General features: G+C 39.3%; 1 protein-coding gene across 1 annotated transcript in view; it reads left to right on the forward strand.

Moving 5' to 3' along the window:
* Nucleotides 1–22,075, forward strand: part of LOC111150881 (WD repeat domain 64) — a 136,385-nt gene that overhangs the window by 36,562 nt on the left and 77,748 nt on the right. The window contains exon 8 of the mRNA XM_022508551.1: nt 19,724–19,803. Coding sequence (XP_022364259.1) covers nt 19,724–19,803 — 80 coding nt within the window. The remainder of the gene's footprint in view (nt 1–19,723; nt 19,804–22,075) is intronic.

Genomic DNA, 22,075 nt, shown 5'->3' on the forward strand with positions numbered 1-22,075 from the left:
GGGGTTTTATCAAAAACTAAATACCCTTGGAGAAGGAAATAACTCTAGCTTTCACACAGGAGAAGCAAAATACCAAATCCAGTCCACTCTAGTCATCCTGACTCACCTAAGGGAAGGGAGGCTGCAAAACCATTGTGAAGTTCACAGCTCAGGGACACAGGCTCACCTAAAGACTGAGACCTAATCAAAGGACTATAGACCACTTTCGTTTCATCCCACCCACCTTACAACCTCATTATTAAACACCTATTTGCAGCAGTTCCTTTTACACAATAGATTATGTCCTGCTATCAAAAAAAAAAAAAAATGTACAAGGCATACCAAAATGCAAAAACAGTCTGAAGATACAGAGCAAGTATCTGATTAAACTCAGATGCAGCAGGGATATTGAAATCAGAAGACTAGGAAGGTAAAATAACTATGCGTAATATGGTAAGGGCTCTAATGCATAAAGTAGACACCATGCCAAAACAAAAAAAACAAAAAAAAACAAAAAAAGATAGGTAATATAAACAGAGGGATAGAAATTTTAATAAAGAATCAAAAAGAAATGCTAGAGATAAAAAAAAAACAAATAAAGAATGCCTTTGATTGGATCAAAAGTAGACTGACATGCTTGTGGAAAGAATCTCTGGACTTCAGAATATGTCAATACTTGTTTCAAAAATGGTAAATAAAAAAAAAGGAGAAAGAAGACTGAAAAAAATGGAACAGAATATCCAAGAACTATGGAACAACTACAAGAGTTATATACATAATGGGAATTCTAGGAGAATAAAGAGAAAAAGGAAAAGAAGAAATATTTGAAGCAATGGTGACTGAAAATTTCCCCAAATTAATGTCAGATACAAAACCACGTATCTATTAAGCTCAGAGGACACCACACAGGATAAATGCAAAAACAAAAATTATACTTAGGAATATCACATCCAAACTGTAGAAAATTAAAGATGAAGAAAAAATCTTGAAAGAAATCAGAGGGGAAAAAATTATATCCAACTTCTCTTTAGAAACCAAGCAAGGAAGACAAAAGTAAAATATTTAAAGAGTTGAGAGAAAAATTATGCCAAAACATTTTTTTCTGCAAAATTATCTTCAAAGTAAAGGATAGATAGACTTTTTCAGATGAAAAAAATTGAATTTGTTGTCAGTGGGCCTGCCTTCCAAGAAATGTTAAAAGAAGTTCTTCAGAAAGAAGAAAAATAATGTAGCTGAGAAACTCAGATTCACATACAGAAAGGAAGAGCATTACTGAAGAAAGAAGTGAAAGCAAAATAAAAACATTTATTTTCTTACTCTTAATTGATCTAACAGGTAACAGTTTGTTCAAAATAATGCTAACAATGTGTTGAGATATATATGTGTATATATGATAAAGGAATATATAACAGCACTCAAAGGGAAATTTATAACATTGGCTACATATATAGAAAAGAAGAAAGACATGGGGCTCCTTGGTGGCTTCAGTTGGTTAAGCATCTGCTTTCAGCTCAGGCCATGATCCCAGTGTTCTGGGATCAATCCCTGCCTTGGGTTCCTAGCTCAGCTCTCCCTCTGCTCCTCCCCCCCAAGTTGGGCATGCTTGTTCTCTCCTCAGATAAGTAAATAAAATCTTTAAAAAGAAGAAGAAGAAGGGAGGAAGGTCTAAAATCAATAATCTAAGCTTCCACCCTGGAAACAGAGAAAAAGAGAAATTGTACAAAGTAACCAGAGGAAAAAAAATAATAAAAATTACAACAGAAATCAATAAAAAGGAAATCAGTAGAGAAAATCAATAGAACCAAAAGCTGTTTCTTTGAAAAGATCAATAAAATTGATAAGCCTATACCCAGGCTAAGGAGAAAACAGAAGACACAAATTGTTACTATCAGAAATAAAGAAAGTAACATCACCACAAATCCTACAGACATTAAAAAATAAAGGACTATTATGAGCAAGTCTATACCCACAAATTTTTTAAATGTATGATTTATTTTCTCCTCTTACCCTTTTCTTTTCTTTAAGTAGTCTCCATGCCCAAAGTGGAGCTCAACACAGGGCTTGAACTCACAACCCTGAGATCAAGACCTGAGCTGAGATCAAGAGTTAGACGCTTAACCAGCTGAACCACCCAGGTGTCCCTATGCCCACAAATTTGACAATCTAGGTGCAATGGACCAATTCCTTGAAAGATACAATTTGCCAAAACTCACACAAGAAGACAGGTAATCTAAGTAGGCCTATATTTGTTAATGAACTTGAATTAATAATAAATAACCTTCTAAAACAAAAAACATCAGGCCCAGATGGATTTAATGGTGAATTCTACCACATACTTAAGGAAGAAATTATACCAATTCTCTACAATCTCCTCCAGATAATAGAAGCAGAGGAAAACTTCCTTACCCATTCAATGAGGCCAGTATTACCCTAATACCAAACCAGACAAAGACATTATAAACAAAACTACAGACCAATATTTCTTTTGAGTATAGATGCAAAAATCCTCAACAAATAATAACAAATTAAATTTAATAAGATACAAAAAGAAGTATACACCATGACCAGATATGCAGAAAACTACAGACCAATATTTCTTTTGAGTATAGATGCAAAAATTCTCAACAAATAATGACAAATTTCATAAGATATAAAAAGTATACACTATGACCAGATATGCAAGGCTGGTTCATCATTTGAAAATTATTTAATGTAATCCATTGTATCAACAGCCCAAGAAGAAAAATTACATGATCATATGGTGCAAAAAAGCATCTGACAAAATCTATCTATTCGTGATAAAAACTCTAAATCAAGCCACAAACCTTATATTTTTCAAACACACACACACACACACCTCAAAATGGATCATAGATGTAAATGTAAAACACAAAACTATAAAACTCCTAGAATAAAATCTAAATAGGAACTTTATAGATACAATACCAAAGCATAATCCATGAAAGGAATGGATGATAAGCTAGACTTCATTAACATTAAAAACTTAGGCTCTGCAAAGACACCGTCAAAACAACAACAACAACAAAAGCCACAGACTAGGAGAAAATATTGCAAAAGGCATATCTGATAAAAGGACTCTTATCCAAATAATTTTTATCCAAAAATATACCAAGAACTCTTAAAACTCAACAATAAGAAAACAACCTAATTTTAAAAAACAGGTCAAAAGATCTGAAAAGACACCTCACCAAAGTAGGCATACAAATGTCAATAAGCACATGAAAAGACATTCCACATCATAAGTCATTAGAGAAAGGCAAACTGAAGCCACAAGAAATATGGCAAACCCATAGGTAACATCATACTCATTAAAAGCTGAAAGCTTTTCCTCTAGGATCAGGAACAAGACAAAGATGTACACTTTTACCACTCTTATTTGACATCATATTTGAAGTCCTATCCAGAGCAAGTAAGAAGAAAAAGAAATAAAAGGTATTCAAATTGGAGAGAAAGAAGTAAAACTGTCACTATTTCCAGATGACATGATATTACATAGAGAAAGTCCTGAAGACTCCAGCAGAAAGCTGTTAAAACTAATAAATTAATTCAGTAAACTGCAGGACACAAAATCAAATACTCAAATATGCAAAATATATACAAATATACAAGAATTAGTGTTCTACACAATGATAATGAACTATTGGAAAGAGAAATTAAGAAAATAATCCCATTTACAATTGCATCAAAAATAAAACAAATTAGCTATGAATAAATTTCAGCAAGGAGATGGAAGACTGAATACTGTATGACATTAATGAAAGAAATTGAAGAAGATACATGTAAATGGAAAAGATATTCCATGCTCATGGATTGGAGGAATCAATATTGTCACAATGACCATACTACCCAAAGCAATGCACAAGTTCAATGCAATCCTTATCAAAATTCCAATGGTATATTTTCACAGAAATAGAAGAAACAATTTTAAAATTTGAACGGAACTGCAAACAGCCCCAAATAGGCAAAGCAGTCTTGAGAAAGAGTAACAAAGCTGGAGACATTATGCCGTCTGATTTCAAACTGTATTGCAAAATTATAGTAATCAAAGTGGTATGGCATAGGTCTAAAAACAGACATGGAACAGAATAGAAATTCCAGAAATAAACTCACAATATATGACCAATTAATTACAACAAAGAAGCCAAGAATACACAATGGGAAAAGACAGTGTCTTCAATATATGGTGTTGGGAAAACTGGACCCCTATCTCACACCACACACAAAAATTAACTCAAAGTGGATTAAAGACTTGAATGTAAGAACTAAAGCCATAAAACTCCTAGTGTAAAACATAAGTGGGAAGATCCTTGACATTGATCTTTGCTGTGGCATTTTGAATCTGACACCCAAAGCAAAAGCAACAAAGGTAAAAGTAAACAAGTGAGACTACATCAAACTAAAAAGCTCTGTATAGCAAAAGAAATCAGCAGCAAAATGAAAAGACCACCTACTAAAAGGGAGAAAATATTTGCAAACTATACATCTGATAAGGGGCTAATATCCAAGTGTGTGTGTGTGTGTGTGTGTGTGTGTGAGTGACTCATACTACTCAAAAGCAAAAAATCGAATTAAAAAATGGACAGAAGTTCTGAATAGAATTTTTTTTCAAAGAAAACATACAGATGGCCAAAAGGTACGTGAAAAGGTGTTCAACATCAGAGAAATGGAAATCAAAACCACAATGAGATATCACCTCACACCTGTTGGAATGGCTAAAGTCATCAGCATTTTCATGGAACTAGAACATATAATCCTAAAATTTGTATGGAACCAGAAAAGACCTCAAGTAGCCAAAGGAATGTTGAAAAAGAAAACCAGAGCTTCAGGCATCACAATTCTGGACTTCAAGCTCTATTACAAAGCTGTAATCATCAAGACACTATGGTACTGGAACAAAGACAGACAAATAGATCAATGGAACAGAACAGAGACCCCAGAAATGGACCCTCAACTCCATAGTCAGCTGATCTTCAGCAAAGCAGAAAAGAATTTAACCAATGGAAAAAAGATTGTCTCTTCAAAAATGATGTCAGGAAAATTGGACAGTCACATGCAGAAGAATGAAACTGGACCATTTTCTTACACCATACACAAAAATAAACTCAAAATAGATGAAAGACCTCAGTGTGAGACAGGAATGCATCAAAATCCTAGGGAAGAACAGGGGCAGCAACCTCCTTGACCTCGGCCACAGCAACTTCTTGCTACCTATGTCTCCAAAGACAAGGGAAACAAAAGCGAAAAGGTACTGTTGGGACTTGATGAAGATAAAAGCTTCTTTACAGTAAAGAAAATAGTCAACAAAACTAAAAGGCAACCTATGGGACTGGAAGAAGATATTTGAAAATGTCTTATCAGTTGGTGCCTGGGTGGCTCAGTTGGTTAAGCCTCTGCCTTCGGCTCAGGTCATGATCTCAGGGTCCTGGGATCGAGCCCCGCGTTGGGCTCTCTGCTCAGTGGAGAGCCTGCTTCCCCCCACTCTCTCTGTCTGCCTCTCTGCCTACTTGTGATCTTGTGATCTCTGTCTGTCAAATAAATAAATAAATAAAATCTTTAAAAAAAGAAAAAAAAAAGAAAATGTCTTATCAGTTAAAGGGCTAGTATCCAAAGTCTTTAAAGACTTAGTGAACTCAACATCCATAAAACAAAAAATCCAATCAAGAAATGGCAGAAGACATGAATAGACATTTCTCCAAAGAAGACATACAAATGGCCAAGCAGACACATGAAAAAAGGCTCCACATCACTCAGCATCAGGGAAACACAAATCAAAACTGCAATGAGATACCACCTCACACCAATCAGAATGGCTAAAATTAACAAGTCGGGAAGCAACAATGCTGGCCAGGATGCTGAGAAAGGGGAGCCCTCCTGCACGTTCTCACAAATGCAAACTGGTGCAGCTTCTTTGGAAAACAGTATGGAGGTTCCTCAAAAAGTTAAAAATAGAGCAAATACAACCCAGCAATTGCACTACTAGGTATTTAACCAAAGGATAAGAACATAATGATTCAAAGGGGCACATGCACCCCAATGTATAAAACAACAATGTCCACAGTAACCAAACTATGGAAAGAGCCCAGATGTCCATCAACAGATGAATGGATAAATGTATCTACATACACACACACGCACACACGCATGCACGCACAGTGGAATATTACTCAACCATGAAAAAGAATGATATCTTGCCATTTGAAATGACATGGAAGGAACTAGAGGGTATTATCTAAGCAAAATAAGTCAATGAGAGAAAGATAAATACCATATGATTTCACTCATGTGTGGGATTTAAGAAACAGAACAGATGAATATAAGGGAAGGGAAGGAAAAATAAAACAAGATGAAAGTTGAAAGGAAGACAAACCATAAGAGACACTGAGCTCTAGGAAGCAAACAGAGTTGATGGAAGGGAAGTGGGTGAGAGGAAGGAATAATTGGGTGACGGCCAGTAGGAAAACAGTACAGAAGTTCCTCAAAAAATTAGAAATACAACTACCATATGATGCAGTGATTCCATTTCTGGGTATTTACCTGAAGAATATAAAACATGAATTCAAAAAGTTATATGGACCCCACGTTTATTATGGTATTATTTATAATAGCCAAAATATGGAAACAAAGTAAGTATCCCTTGATGGATGAAAGGGTAAAGAAAATTGGTACATATGTAGAATGCCATATTATTCAGCCACAGAAAAAAAGAATGAAATCTTGCCGTTTTTGACAACATGGATGAATCTGGAGGCTTATATCAAGTGAAATAAGCCAGACACAGAGAGACAAATCCTGAATGGTATCACTTACATGAGGGATCAAAAAAAAATCAAGCTCATGGAAACTAAGAGTAAAAAAGTAGATGCCAGGGGCTTGGGTGTTGGGGAAATAGGGAAAAGTTGGAAAAATGTATAAACTTTCACTTATCTGAGGATCTAGTGTGTAACATGGTGACTGTAGTAGATAACACTATATTGTACAACTGAAATTTACTAAGAGAGTAGAACTTAAATATTCTCAAAGAAAGAAAGAAAGAGAAAGAGGAAATGGAAGAAAGGTAGGGAAGGAGGGAGGGAGAAAGGAAGGAAAGGAGGGAGGAAGAAAGGGAGGAAAAGAAGGGAAGGGAAAGAAGGAGGAAAGGAAAGAAAGAGGGGCATCTGAGTGGTTCAGTTGGTTAAGTGTCGGACTCTTGATTTTGGCTCAGGTCATGATCTCAGGATCATGTTGAGATTTTCTCTCTCTCCCTCTACCCCTTCCCCACTCTCTCTCTCTCTCAAAATAAAAAAAAAGAAAGAGAGAGAGAAAAAGAGAAGAAAAAAAGGAAAGGGTAAATATGTGAGGTAATGGGTAATTAATTAACTCGATGGAGGGGAATCCTTTTCATGGTGTATTCATACACCAGATCCAAAAACCCCGAAAAGATAAAAAACAGAACAAAACACTAAGACAAATCTTAAAACTATAAAACCCCTCCTTGATGATTTAATTCCATTCTTTAAAATTCAATTTCCTTGATTGTAATTAATTTTTTTATTAATTTCAGCCTTTCTATCTAAAGAGTTGGTGAATTGCAATGACATTGCATCATAGCTGGAGGACTTGGGTTCAACTAAAAGGCGGCTGGGAAAAGTGGTGAATAGTCTGTTTGGCCTACTAACAATGCACAGATGATAACTCCCAGATCCTTCTTATTGAGTTCTTTTTTTTTTTTTTTTTTTAAGCGAGACAGAGTGGGAGAGAGAGTGTGCACAAGCTGGTGGTGAGGGGCAGAAGGAGAGGGAGAGATAGAATCCCAACCAGCAAGCAGGCTCCATGCCCAGTGTGGAGCCCCACACAGGGCTCGATCTCCCAACCCTGACATCATGACCTGGGCCAAAAGCAAGAGGCAGTGGCTCAGCCGACTGAGCCACCCAGGAGCCCCTCTATTGAGTTTTTAAATGAAATGCACAAAAAGTGAGAGGAAAAGGGAGCCTCCACACATACAGAGCTAGAATTTCTTTAAATTCCAAGATTTTCAATTTAAGAAACACACTAACAAAATTAGAAATTTTATGGAAGAAAAGAGTATCACATCTCTAAGATGACTGACTATCCTACATTTTCTTGAAAGTTAGAGTCTTCATGAAAGACACATATTTCCCCCCATTTAGAAAAAGATAAAAATGTTTATCTTGATGTATAACATATTGCACTGAGAAAATGAAGTAAAAACTTTTCACAGCACATTGAAAACAGTTTCATTTCTTAACATCAGATCTGATTCCACAAACATCATTTCTATGGCATAATTAATTTTCATTTAGTTTCTGTAATATAATTAACTACTAGTGATTATACTCTGGCATTTTAAAGGAGTGCATTTCTGAAACATTTAATTAAGAGATAGATGCAACTTAATTTCTAATTGATTTGTATTATGTTGGCAATTTATAATACATTCATACCTATAAGGAAGCTTTTGGGAAACCGTATGAAATACGATGGCCCCTATGAAAGATGTATATTCTCCTTCAACATCCAGAGAAAAGATTGTCATCTCCAAGATACACAAATCTACAGACATGATTTTACCAGCACAAATATTTCTGGTACATTCACCAGGGTGATTCTAACAGTCAATATGGTAACTGGAAAAATATATATAGGTCATGTACTTCAGCCTTTAATCCAGAATTGTATCAATAATTCAATGAACATTTTTAAAGATTTTTATTTATTTATTTGACAGAGAGAGACACAGAGAGAGAGAGGGAACACAAGCAGGGGGAGTGGGGGAGGGAGAAGCAGACTTCCCGCAGAGCAGGGAGCCCAATGCGGGGCTCGATGCCAGGACCCTGGTTTCATGACCTGAGCCAAAGGCAGACGCTTAATGACTGAGCCACCTGGCTGCCCTGATTCAACAAATATTTACTAAGTCACTATGTGTTAAGCACCGTGGACAATACAATATGTTCAAGGCTTGACCCCTGCTTTTAAGTACTTGAAATCTAAGGGAGAAGACAGGAAATACAGCCGTAATCCCAACGGCATGCGGAAGTCCGCTCATATCAGCTTGTGAGAGCGGACTGCTAAGATTTCAAGAAATTTGACAAACTTACTGAATACTACCATCATTTAAAATGTAATTTTATGAGCTCACAATTCCATTATATGAAAACCAAAAGAAATAAATACTCAAAACTCATCACTTTTTATTTTACTACATTGTACTGTTATGTATGTTCTTGAGGGTTTTATGACCTTAGGGACATAGGACTACTATATAATGGTGTTCAACTGTGTAACTTTCCCCAACCCCAAGTTCAGAGATGTCGTCTTGCTAGTTTGAAATTAGCTACCTTAAGAATACTTATACCATGGAAAACAGCAAATGTTATAAAACAACGACCTCCCTGAGCCCCACTTCCCTGGCCCTTGCTCAGTATTAAACATTTACTGGCACGCAACTGGTCAGTAAGATAGGATAATTCACATTGCAAGCAGAGCGTGTTAAATTTCAGTTGAATGGCTTATAGTTACAGGCATCACAGGAGCTCAGAAAAAGGAGTAATAAATGATAGTATTCTAGCAAGCCCTAGAGAGAAGAATAAGTCTTTTATAGAGGATTATGATAATAAATTTGGCAGGGATATTATTAAATAAGAAAGGTTGTGGCAGCTAATAATAAGCATGCCAAGTTGGCTTCTGAATGAATTAAGGGACTTATTTCTTCTTAAAGTCTGTCTTTACGTTGGTGTATTTAGCTGTGTATTGGCACTCTCACATTGCAAAATAGAAATCAACACATTGTTCTGAAGAAGACTGACAAGCATCTAGAAGTTTTGTCTTCAGAAAACCCAATAACCCTCCCTGGCCGCTGTGTCTTACATTTTTGGCTCTTGAAGGCTGTGACTCTCCCTATGCCTTCTCAATGGCCTCAGTGAGGTCTCTAACCCTTCATCTCCCTCATTAGCTCCAATTTCGTCAGCTCCTTCCTTGACTTCCTTCTCTCCCTCCCCACCTGGAGCCCAGACTCATCATCTGAGCTCGTATCTCACCAACATTCTTCTGTTCTATGCATCCCCTTCTGCCATGCACCAGTCAGCAGAATCCCAACCCTTCTGCTCAACAGAGCCCTTCGTCCCTCGTCCCAGACCTTTGTGTCCTCATTTCTCCCTGTTTGGTCCCCTCAGACTATTCCCAGCTCCAGCTCTGCTTACTCTCCACAGATGTCCCATCCTACGTGACCACAAAACCCTGAGGCCTTTAGAATAATTCCCAGCAGCCCAAATCGTTTGGAATCTTCTATATCCACACCTATCCTTGACCTTTTCTTTTTGTTTTAGAGGTTGAGACATCAAACATTTCATCATTGGCCTTGCAATTTTTTAAACTTCTTCTGCAGGATCTTGCTGATCTCAGTTTCTCCCACTCTCTCATTTCCACATATAGTACTCAAGTCTCTTCTAATATGAGCAATGTTTTGCTTAACATATAATCTCCTTTGAACTATTATACTATACCTCTTCCAGAAAAAGTACTCTTCATTCACTATCTCCACTACTTTGGCATTACTTGTTCCCTATATAATCCTCTCTCATATAACCTTTCCCCATCCTACTCTGTAGAAGAGACTCTCAAGTTGGCCAATGTCTACATTGTATAACTGAGAGACACTGAACGTGTCAGATAGCCTCAGGACATTCAGCATTACTTATCTTACTCAGTAAAACTCTATTCTCTTATCTTTTGGGAAACCAGAGTTTTCTCCTGGTAACTTACTATTCCTTTTCTTTATGACTCCTCTTTTTGGTGTCTGCTGTTGAATGGGGTGTTCTCTAAAGTACTCTCCCTAGACAACTTTAATTCTCACTTTCTAGGCACTTCTTGGGTGATGTTCCTCTTCTCTAGCCTACTAAGACCCATATGCTGATGAAACCCAAGCTATTTTGGATTTTGGACTTAGTATACCTGCTCACCATCTCCACTTGGATATCTTATAGCCCCTCAGACTCATATGTTCATAACTGAACTTAACTCCCCCACTTCTCAATCTATATATTATATAGGATTTTTTTATTTCTCTTGATCCATCAAATCATCCTAGGCAGAAATCTGGCAACCCCTCGTGATTCCTTCCACAAACGACCAATCAACAAATTCGTCTGTGTTCTCTTATGAACATTTGTTGAATCTGTCTTATCTTCCGTATCTCTATCCCCCTAGGCTATGATCTCCAACTGGTATCTTGCCTCAATTTTATTACTGCCAAAACTATTGTCTATTAGTCTTCCAGAGTATTCTTATGAAGATGATACCCAACCACCTCAATAGCTTTCATGTTTCTCCATCCCCTACCGTAGCACTTCCATAGTCTGGTCCTGCCAGCCTCTTCATGTCATTCCCTTCACTGCCTTGTACTTAGGTTTCTTTAACTCCGAGCCCGTGGCTGCTCCCTGGATAATCATGCTGGGAGTTTGTACATGTTTAGTGCCTGAAATACTCTTCCCAATCTTCTCTCCTCCTTTCCTTCAACCTCCATAATCTTTTTTTTTTTTTTTTTTTGGAAAAGAGGAAAAGTTTTTGTTTTTAATTTTTTTCCAGTTTTATTGAGGTGTAATTGACCCCATAATCCTTCAAGGGTCAGATGATACCAACTCTAGGAAATTGTTCTAACTCTCTCTGAGTACCTCTTTTCCCAACTGGGTTAGGTATCTGTTTTGTGCCTCAGTCTCTTTATTTATTGTTTTTTTAATTATGTTTAAGGGTGTGTCTTTAGAAGACACCAAGCTTGTTGAGAGTTATTAATATACCCAGCATTGTCTAATTGTCTTATGACTTGAGGAATTTGACCACTCTAGAAGAAACTCAAGAGCCTGAATATTTATTTGGTTAGCAAATACTTACTGATGAGTTAATACGTTTGAGACACTGTTCTATATGCTGGGAATTTAAAGATGAGTAAGACTAGGTCCTTGATCTTGTGTTTAATGAGAGAGAAAACAAAGACATTCCCACAGAGGATGATAAATGTCATGATATAGATATTAGAGAGGTATAGAGAGGAGCAGAAGAGAGTTCTTAGAACATCTTACATAGGATTTTGAAGGGAGAAAAATTGGAGAAGGTTTCCTGAAGAAGGTGTCATGCATGCTGAGTTTTGAAGATCTGGTAAGGGTTAGCCAGGCAAGCCATTCCATGAGAGTGGATAAATAGACACATGAAAGAGCTGGCATTTACAAAGGTATGGAAATGAAAAAGAAAATAGTGAGATCTAGAAACTCACTATATAATTAGATCACAGAAAGGGAGAAGGGTTGGGAAAGATGAGGAGGGACAAGCCAAACATGAAAAAGCCTGCACACCAGACTGAAGACCTGGAGTATTAACCTGAGAGCTATATGAGCTATTGAATTCTTTGGCCAGGAGAATGGTCATTGAGGAGTTCTTGACAAACTGCCCTAGCAGTGAGAAGGAGAATGGGTTGGGGAAGGAGGAGGCAGGTCGGGAAGGAGGAGACGACTGGGAAGATAGGGTAATAGTTCAGAAAGGAGCTGACGAGAGCTGGAACTCAACCGGTAGAAGTGAGAATGGAGAGAGACCAGATCCATATATAATTTATAAGCATTGGCAACCTACTGGATGAGAGGAACAAAAAGAATCTAAGTTTCATTTTTTCGTTTGCAACAGTATTTTTTGCATATGTATTATATACCAAAAACCGTTCCAAGAATTGATGAATGGTATGCAAAAAAGACCAACTCTCTCCTCTCTTGGAGCACATATTCTAGGGGGAAAGACATAATCCAGTAAATGATACAAATTTAGGAAATGAAGTAGGGTTACAGGATGAAGTGAGTGGAGGCATATTTTTGATAGGATGGTCAGGAGAGAGTACTCTGGGGAGCTCATGTTTGAGCAAAGAGCCTTATGAGGTGAAGAGCCAAATCATGGAAGATCCAGAGGAAGTCTGAGAGCAGCGGTAGGCTGCTGGGCTTCTGGCTGGGAGGGCTGTTTGCTTGGCCTTGCTGTTTCCTAGGAGAGAATGTGAGTAAAGGAGTATGTTGACAAGGAAGCAAAAGAGTTCAAATGTCACTTCTGCCACTTGTTGGTTGAGTGGTCTTGGGGATGTTACTTACCTGAACCTCAATAACCTCGTTAATGAATGGGGATCATACTTTTTTATCTCCCAGGACTTTTGTATTGCTCAAACAAGCTGAAATGAGTGAAGGTCTCTTGAAAACTGTAAAATACCATAACAGTTAAAAGGGTTATTATTTGCTTGTAGACATTTATGATCTTTCAGAAAGAATTGATTTTTAAAGAACACTTTGATTTCTGTGTGCTGTCAAAATCCAGAATAATGACGGTACTGGGGAAAAAGAAAGGCACTAATCTTTTTCTTGGGGAAAAGTTATGACGGGGCCCATACTCCCTTTTTCTAAGCATTAAGATCTTTCAATCAAGTGGTGATTCTTGTGTTAGGTTTTAAATAGGATAGTAATCTTTTTGCTCTCATTTAGATCGCATACGTTCTTTTTGTGAGGGCAAATATGTCCTTCAACTAGCAGGATCCAAGGCAAATCTAATTCCCTTTTTTCACCCCAGTGGAGTAACCTCAAGAGCAGAACTTAGTTGTTCACACTCTCCTTATTTTATTCCTTCTTTATGTTGTATCCCAATCCATTTTCCTGTGTATGCACACACACACACACACACACACACACACACACACAAAGGCAACCATTCTGTTGGGTTTAATATATCTTTTTGTTTATACATTTCCTTAAAAATATATATTTGTATGTATTTTTAGTTTATATAATGGTATTACAGGGAATTTAAATTCCTACTCTGCTCCAGTGTTCCGCAGACTTGGTACTTAGTAGCTATAAACGCTTAGATTCGCTGGAAGGTTTTATTTTTCAGACTAGCCAGTACTTTCTTATCCATGCTCTGGAAAGTGTCTATTTTGCAAGAGTCAGGAGTTTGTCTCTGAGCCCAATTCTGAGCTTCCTAGTATTTACCATAACGCCTGGGACGTGGCTGATGATACATTCAGCCGGAGAGAGTCAGGATACGGAGGTAAAAATACTCAAGACAGCCTCAGCAAACGGTGATCATCGATCTATTCAGTCAGATTCTGGCTGAGCTTTTCAGCGGTTTCCTTGGGCCACTCTCGTAAATCTAGAAGCTATAGAGATTTCTCAAGTGATGCGGTATAATAACGTTTTCCCGAAACACCGCTACCATTGGAGAGTCATCTCAAGAGAAGGACAGTCAGGTCCTCTTCATCGCTAGATTCAACATATCCCTATTTCTGCAATTTCCTATAATGAGTCTTGAATTGAGCCAGATGAAACTGCAATTACACTAATACATGACTGGCCAGCTGTTAAAATGGGAGCCAGCACAGCTCCCAAAAAGGCAGGGAAAAAACTACTCTCGAAAAAATTTCCATTTCAAACATGATTACCATTTTGGTTATAATTTTGTATGGTAATTTCACAAATGGAGTTTTGTACCAGCGAGAAAATGAACATCTGCAATTAATTATGCCGTGTAGAAGAGGTTGGCCTGTTGCAACACAGAAGTTGAACCTTTAACCCTTAGCTAGCTCGACAATTCCCCAGAGAGGAGCAGCTAACTATTCAGCCTCACTTTTCCTCAGTTACCCAAGTCGGTGGCAGGTCATTATACGGGAAAGTGGATAGTGCCCCCCCAGTCGGGTTGCAACAGAGCCAGGCAGAACTGGTCTCTGTCCTAGCACTCACGAGCTTTGGGACCACCGAACACCATACACACAATACCATTAGCTCTTCTCCATCTGTTTTCCCGTCTTTAGATGGGAAGGAAGATACCTATCTTATTGTCTTATAAAAGGCACATAAGTTCCCTCGTGTAGAGTGCTGACTTAATGCCTGGCACGTAGGACTCAGTAAATTTAAGTTCCTTTCTTTGTTCCTGTCAGAGAGATACTGAAATGCATCAAAAAAAAAAAAAAAAAAAAAGAATTTGAATCCTGAGAACAGGTGGAGTGACTGTAGAGCTGTCCTGGTTTGGGCTTCATGCTCCCGCATCTGGAGTAAGGGTCATAAAACCCCATGGGCCAACTCCAGCAGGCCACCTGTTTTTGTAACATCTGCACACCAAGAATGATTTTTCCATTTCCAAATTGTTGAACAAATCAAAAGAATAATACTTCATGCCCTCTGAAAATTATATGAAATTCAAATTTCTTTGCTTATAAAGTTGTATGGGAACAGGGCCATGCTTGCTCATTTATGGCTGTTTTCATGCTACAGTGGCAGACTTGAGTGGTTGGGACAACAGAGCCTGTATGGCAAAGTCTGAAATATTCATTATTTGGCTCCTTAAAAAAAGAGGCTGCCAACTACTGATCTAGACTTTTCTGCTGGATTCTCCCTTGTCCCTTGGGATTGGGCACAGTATGGATCAGTGGAAGGTAATACTGCAGAGTGTGGACCACTTAAAAAAATACCTCAGCGTGAGGCATTCTTACTTCACATCGTCTAGGAGAAAATAAAAATGCCTTCTTCCTCACTCCTTACCTTGACTTCCACTAACTACCCCCACCTCCAAGGAGAGAAAAGATACTGGCTCAATAGCTACTCTTTATCAGTCACTGAATCCCCCCAACCCCCAGTGCCTTCCTATCTGAGTACCATCTTACATTCAATGAAGAACACCCCAGTTACCCCTTTAATTTCCATCTGACTAACTTCTTCCCTCCCAGGTTTGCATTTGTGTGACAAGAGCAGGGAAACTGAGGTGAAGGACACTGTCATTCAGTTAGGGCCTTTTGATGGGAGACTGAGTTTTTATTTTTTTGAAAGAAATTGTCAGGAAATGTTTCCCTTTCCAAAGTGCTGTTGTCTCAAGAGGACCAGGGGAAATTTCAGAGGGAACTTCCCGGAATCAGTACATTTCTATTCTCTGTGATTCTGGAAAGGGGCACTGTCAACCGGGTGTTCATTTATTAAGGATATTCAAATATTTGTTGGGAGCCTTCTATGCTCAAAGTACCATGGTGTCTACATTTTATTTTCTACGGAATGGACCACGTGGGCCTACCTTGTACATGAGACCGAGCCTGGTGCCATGTGCCACGTGTGGTGTTTACGGGGCTCACTGAGACACCCTGGCCAAGTGGGTGGCCCTCCCACCCCCTCTCACCCACCACCGAATCCTTGAGGAGAGAAAATGGTGTGGAGGACCTGGGCTCAAGTCCAAACATAAAACCAAATATTTCCCTGCATTGTAAGATATGAGTAAAAACATTCTTTACTCTTTAGATGTAGAATGCTATAGAAATACCAGCTGATATTACCATAATGGATTTCTTACAAAGTGTTTGATTTCTTAGAATGGTCTGGTGTGTTTTGGTTAGAGTAAGATGTACCTAGTAACAGAATAAAAAAGCAGCCATCAAAAGAAATGACATCTTGCCATTTGCAACGACGTGGATGGAACTAGAGGGTATTATGCTGAGTGAAATAAGTCAATCAGAGAAAGACATTATCATATGATCTCCCTGATGCGGGGGGTTTGGCGGGTAGGGAAGGAAAAAATGAGACAAGATGGGATAGGGAGGGAGACAAACCATAAGAGACTCTTAATCTCAAACAAACCGAGGGCTGCTGTGGGACAGGTACGGAGAGGGTGACTAGGTTATGGACACGGGGAGGGCATCTGTTGTGGTGATTGCTGGGAAATGTGTAAGCCTGACAATTCATAGACCTTTCCTCTGGGGCAAATAATACATTTTATGTTAATAAAAATAATTAATAAAAAAAAGAATATTATAGAGATGTGAACACACAAAAGAGCAATCTGTTCAAAAATATAAAGTTGAATATGTATATAAAATACCTGTTTTTGAGTTTTTTCATCAATTGACATCAATTATAGCTTTAAAAGCTGAAATAGTTAAAGGTACAGTTCATTCATTTGTAATCCATCTAACAATGTGGGCCAGAAAAATAGAGAGTATAATTCTATTGGGCAGGTATTTAAAACAACAACAACAAATGTAAATGCTAAATGTGTATAAGTTCCATTGCAGATGCTGAGAAATTGAGAAAATGATAGATTTTTTTTCTTGATCAACTAACAGGATATCCAATAGTTCTTTTCCTGCTGCCTTGGGATTTTAGCTAATGCCCCATTTTCAAGGGAAGTCTGCTGAAACATCCTCAGAATTATTACAAGGTAGAGCAGTCCTGTGACCCTTCTGCCATTGTCCATCCCCAGCAAAGAGGGGACAACTAGCAATTCCAAAATAATTGAAGAGAAGAATCAAGGAACACAGCTGTGGGACTAATTGGGGAATGTTGGGGTGATTCATCTGTCTTCTCCGGGTAGAAAGTGGAGGTTGGAGAGAGAACTCCCCCTATCCCAAGCCAAGTGAGGACAGCTTCAGGAGAACCCATTCCATGAGAACCTGCTCCAGAAGAGCCAAAAGGGGTGGGTGGGGAAGGCTGCTGGCTGGGCCACGTTCTGACTTATGTGGCCCTGGGTACTTTGCCTTCATGGGTCCCTCCCACCATAATACTATTCAATATTCCACATGATTTTTGATATAACTTTAAATACTTCCGTATTTTTTCTGTTTTAGAAAAAAGTCAGTAGATTTTCATGGTTTCTGGAAATTTTTTTTTTCTGATGTGAGAAAAAATGAAAACATTTATCATGACCTCAAACTTACATTTTCTTTCCTTCTGATTTTAAGAAAAATTAGAGCATTTTTGTAGGACCCTGAAAGTACCATGAGCCCGAGGCACTGTGCCTTCTGCCAATGGACACATTCCTCCCTTGGACCAATGACAGTGGGAGGGGCTGCGGTCACAATGACGCTGCTCCGTGTGGCAAGCCATGTGAACTGTGTCCCGTGAGGCACAGTAGGTATCTTAATAGAAGCTGTGCCAATGGGAGCTGGCCCAAGAGACCTTGTTGTCAGTGCAAGGGGACACGGGAAGAGGCCATGTTTGGAGACAGAGGTAGAAGAAAATGGTGCCATTCCTGGTTTGTAGCCCAGTGGAGCTCAGCTCAGTCCATCTACCCGTGACAGTTAGTGTGGGTGTCATTGGCAAAGCTCGAAATGAGTCCCCAGTCAGAACTGTCTACTTCTTCTCTAGGACATTTAAACATTTTCACAGTTCTGAATTCTGACTTTAGGCTTATGTTACTACATTGAGGCTTCTTCTCATGAGCTTTGAAAAAGAAAGAAAAGAATGAGGAAGTATTTTATGTACTGATTTGGAAAGATCTTCAAGATATAATATTAAGTGAAAATACAAAGAACAGAATGATATACACGACCGTGTGTGTTTAAAAGGAAAGGAAAGAACACACAAGCCTCTGAGGCAAGAGGAGAAGAAGGCCAGTTGCTTTCCTTCCCTCCCTCTCCTTCCCGCCATAATCTCCCACTCCCTCTCCCTGCCCTGGCTTCAGGGTCTGCTTACCTCCTGGTCTGGGGCTCCTTCTGGGTGCCCCCTTTCATGTCTCCTTCTTTTCCCCATCTGGTCAGATGCAGGAACAGCTCTCAACTATTGCTAGTACCTGAGGCAGTAGTATTATTATTATCCCATTTAATAAATTAGGACGCCAAGGCACTGGATGAAGCCAGGATTTAAACCTACACATTTTCACTCAAGCTCAGCTCTTTTAAGCCCAGCATAGTGATACTCACAGATAGCAAGTTAACACTCAAAACCTATATACCAAAATTATATAATAGATGCTCTAGTTGTAGGGAAAATAACATGGTGCCAGGGGATAGAAGACACTACTCCATTAGTGAGGGCAGGACTGTGGAGTCGAGGCCCCTGTGAAAGGGCGCATGTGAGCTGACACTCACAGGAGGACGGTTGCTAGAGGGGCTGGCATCTGGGGCCAGCACATCTTCTGCTTGTGCAGAATCTCCTGAGGAGGGAGAGAGCTCAGTGCAGCCAGAAGGGGGGCTGTGTAGAGCAGGACAGCTGGAGCACAGCATGAGGGGAGAGAGGAAGGCATGGGGCCTCCCAGGACCATGCAGGCCAGGCAGGACCATGCAGGCCAGGCAGATGAAGGAGCTCAGCTCCTCTTGGAGCCTCGGGAAGCCCCTGGAGAGAAGTGCTGTGCTCTAACTCAGGTTTTAGGAAGACCATCGTGGCTGAAGAATGACAGCAGGATTTGAGGTGGGAATGTAGACAGAAAGATGGACAACAGTGGAAGCTGAGAAGTTAGCACTTTGTTGCAGAAGATCTGGTGGGGGGGGGTCGAAGGCTTGAACCTAGACACTGTAATGAGAATGGGAAGAAGTGGTCAGATTTCAGGTGTATTTTAAAGGTTAAGTCAACAGGACTGAACAGCAGTGGGATGTGGTTGGTGGGAGAAGAGGACATGTCCAAAGGTGTTCCTGGCCTTGTGTACACCAAACGGACCCAGTTAGCCATCCATTATCCTTTCTGGATTAAGAAGGATCGGTCTCTGGTCACCACCCCAGAGGGGAGGACTGGGTTTCCTGTTAAGCAGAAACAGTACAGAGTACTGTGCTAATATCACCACATTATGGAACAAGTAGACTCTGTTGGTCAGTGCGGATTTCATCATTACTTATAATAGTTTCTGTGGCTACATAGATTTACAACCAGCTTAGAAATGAGCCTATTGAACACATGTGTATGTTAGAACTAGTTGGATATAGGGAATTGTAGAGGCTTTACATCTAATTTGTGTTTCCCAGGCCTGTCAGAGAGTTCTCCATGCCAAGAGGAGCCAACACTTTCTGTTACTGCACAAAAGCAAACGTGATTGTCACTGGAGGTAAGGGAACAGTTCGTGTTGTACAGAGATTCTCTACTTTGCCAACTGTGTTCTCCTTGATTAACGACAGAGTGCTTCTCATGAAATGACAGAGTTTTGCTCCTAGGGAGCCTTTCAGAGAGTTAAAAAATTTGCATAAAGTTAAATCTGTCATTCTTTTTCTTTGTGCCTTCTGGATTTGATGGCACACTTAGAAGGTTCCTCCCCGGCACCGGGATATGGGTTAAAAATTCTTCCGTATCTTACTCTAACTTTTTTATTGCTTTATATTTTATGTTTGGATCTTTAATTTTTAATTAAATTAAATTTTAATTTTAATTTTATGTTTGGATCCTTAATCTCTCTAGAAGTTATTTCAGTGTATGAGAGCATGAGATCCCAGCCTGGGGCCCCTGTGCAGGCTTTAGAGGAATTCTGGGGTCCCCTGTGGCCTATTGAAACTTGTGTGTCTATGTGCATTTTTCTGCAGAGATAGTCCAAAATGTTATCAAGTCCTCAATGGGGTTCATGTCCAAAAGGGTCAAGGGCCAGTGTTTTAGAGTTAGCAGAAAAGAGGCCAAGGAGAGAGCCCGGAAGCGTTCTAATGTTTAAGGGTTAAGGAGGATGGAACATAGGACACACGGTCGTCTGTGGAGAGTATGGTATGTGTGGTTCAGAGGGGAAGGTGGAGGATAGAAACGTTCCTCAAGCCTCAGACTTGTCACCTCTAACCCTAGGGTGCTAATACAGTAGGATGGCTTCGAGCCTGGGCTCTGGAGTCAGACCGTCTGGGTGCAAATCCTGGTTGTCTTTCTAGCAAGTTGTATGGCCTCGGGCAGGTCATTTAATCACTTTAAGTTTCAGTCTACTCTAAAGTGGGACTGGATGATAGTACCCACTCATAAGATTATTATAAAAATTAAGCAAATTTAAATAAAGTACTTAGCACACAGTAAGTGCACAATATAAATTTGCTAATAATAATACTAACAATAACAAAAACACACATACTTCATATGGTGGTGCTTAAGATTAATTGAGATAATGTATGCCTGGCACATAGTAGATTTTCAACAAATATTTATTCAATCTGTCTACAACACATAGACAAAGTCATGTTGACAAAAGTGTGGAGGTTTTGTTGGAATAAAATGAAATGGGAGGTTCCAGTCAGGAAGCTGTTCTGGGAGTCATGAGTGAAGTGGTGAGGGTCTGATTACTGCAAGTGAAATGGAAGAAGAAAGGACAGAGCCAATCCCATGGGAAAGAAATCAGTCATAAAACCTGAAGCCGGAATGACATTGGGATTAATAAGAGGGATCAATTAGCTCTGAGTTTGTAAGGTGGGGAAAACGGAAGAGTAGCAACTGTATTGTTACCAGAGATCAGGAAGAGGGTGCTCACACGGGAAAGAGAGCAAACACATCTCAAGTTTGAGCTTGAATGTCAGGTGGGATTAGACACCTGGGAGTATGCTCCTTCTGGTGATGAAAAAAGACCCAGTTGGATCTAAGGGTTGTGAGGGCCCCCAGTCTGCCAGGGTGAGTGAGATGAACTCCCAGGGGCACCTCAAGATCAGAGTCACCTTCAACAAGGAGCATGTGGACTTGAAAGATATAAATGAGCAACGCAGAAACTCAAGTAAACATCAAGAAATGGCCTATACTGGAGATCTGAACATTAGGAAGGGAAAGAGCAAACACAATTTTTAAGAAAGCTCTGCCATCCAAAAGATCAACACATGTACCATTTGGAAAATGCTTTGAGCAATAATATTTATTAAAAGAGCAAAAATGTTTGATGAGTAAGTGCTCCCGGCTCCTTCCACGTGAGATTTCTTCAAATTCCTTCCCCCAAAACACACACAGCTATGACGTTTGGTTTTCTACGAAGACTAGCCTGCCTCAGCCCTGAAATGCCGATATTGGTAAGTACCGTTGACCCTTGAACAACACAGTGGTCCGGGGCACCAGTCACCCCACCACCACCACCACTGACAGTAGAAAGTCCACATGTAATGTTGAACTCCCACAACTAACTACTAGTAGCCTACCGTTGACTGGAAAACTTACAGATAATGTAAACTTTGCATTCACACGTATTTTGTATGTTCTGTATATTATATGTTGTGTTCTTACAATAAAGTAAACTAGAGAGAAGAAAATGTTAAGAAAATCATAAGAGAAAAATATGAATTTATAGTTCTGTAGTGTATTTATTTAAAAAAAAAAAGATCTGTGTATAAGTGGGTCCACGCAGTTCAAACCCATGTTGTTCAAGGGCCAACTGTGTG

The sequence above is a fragment of the Enhydra lutris genome, unplaced genomic scaffold, assembly GCF_002288905.1.
Source record: "Enhydra lutris kenyoni isolate GAN:26980312 unplaced genomic scaffold, ASM228890v2 scaffoldscaffold24, whole genome shotgun sequence".
Taxonomy (NCBI): domain Eukaryota; kingdom Metazoa; phylum Chordata; class Mammalia; order Carnivora; family Mustelidae; genus Enhydra; species Enhydra lutris.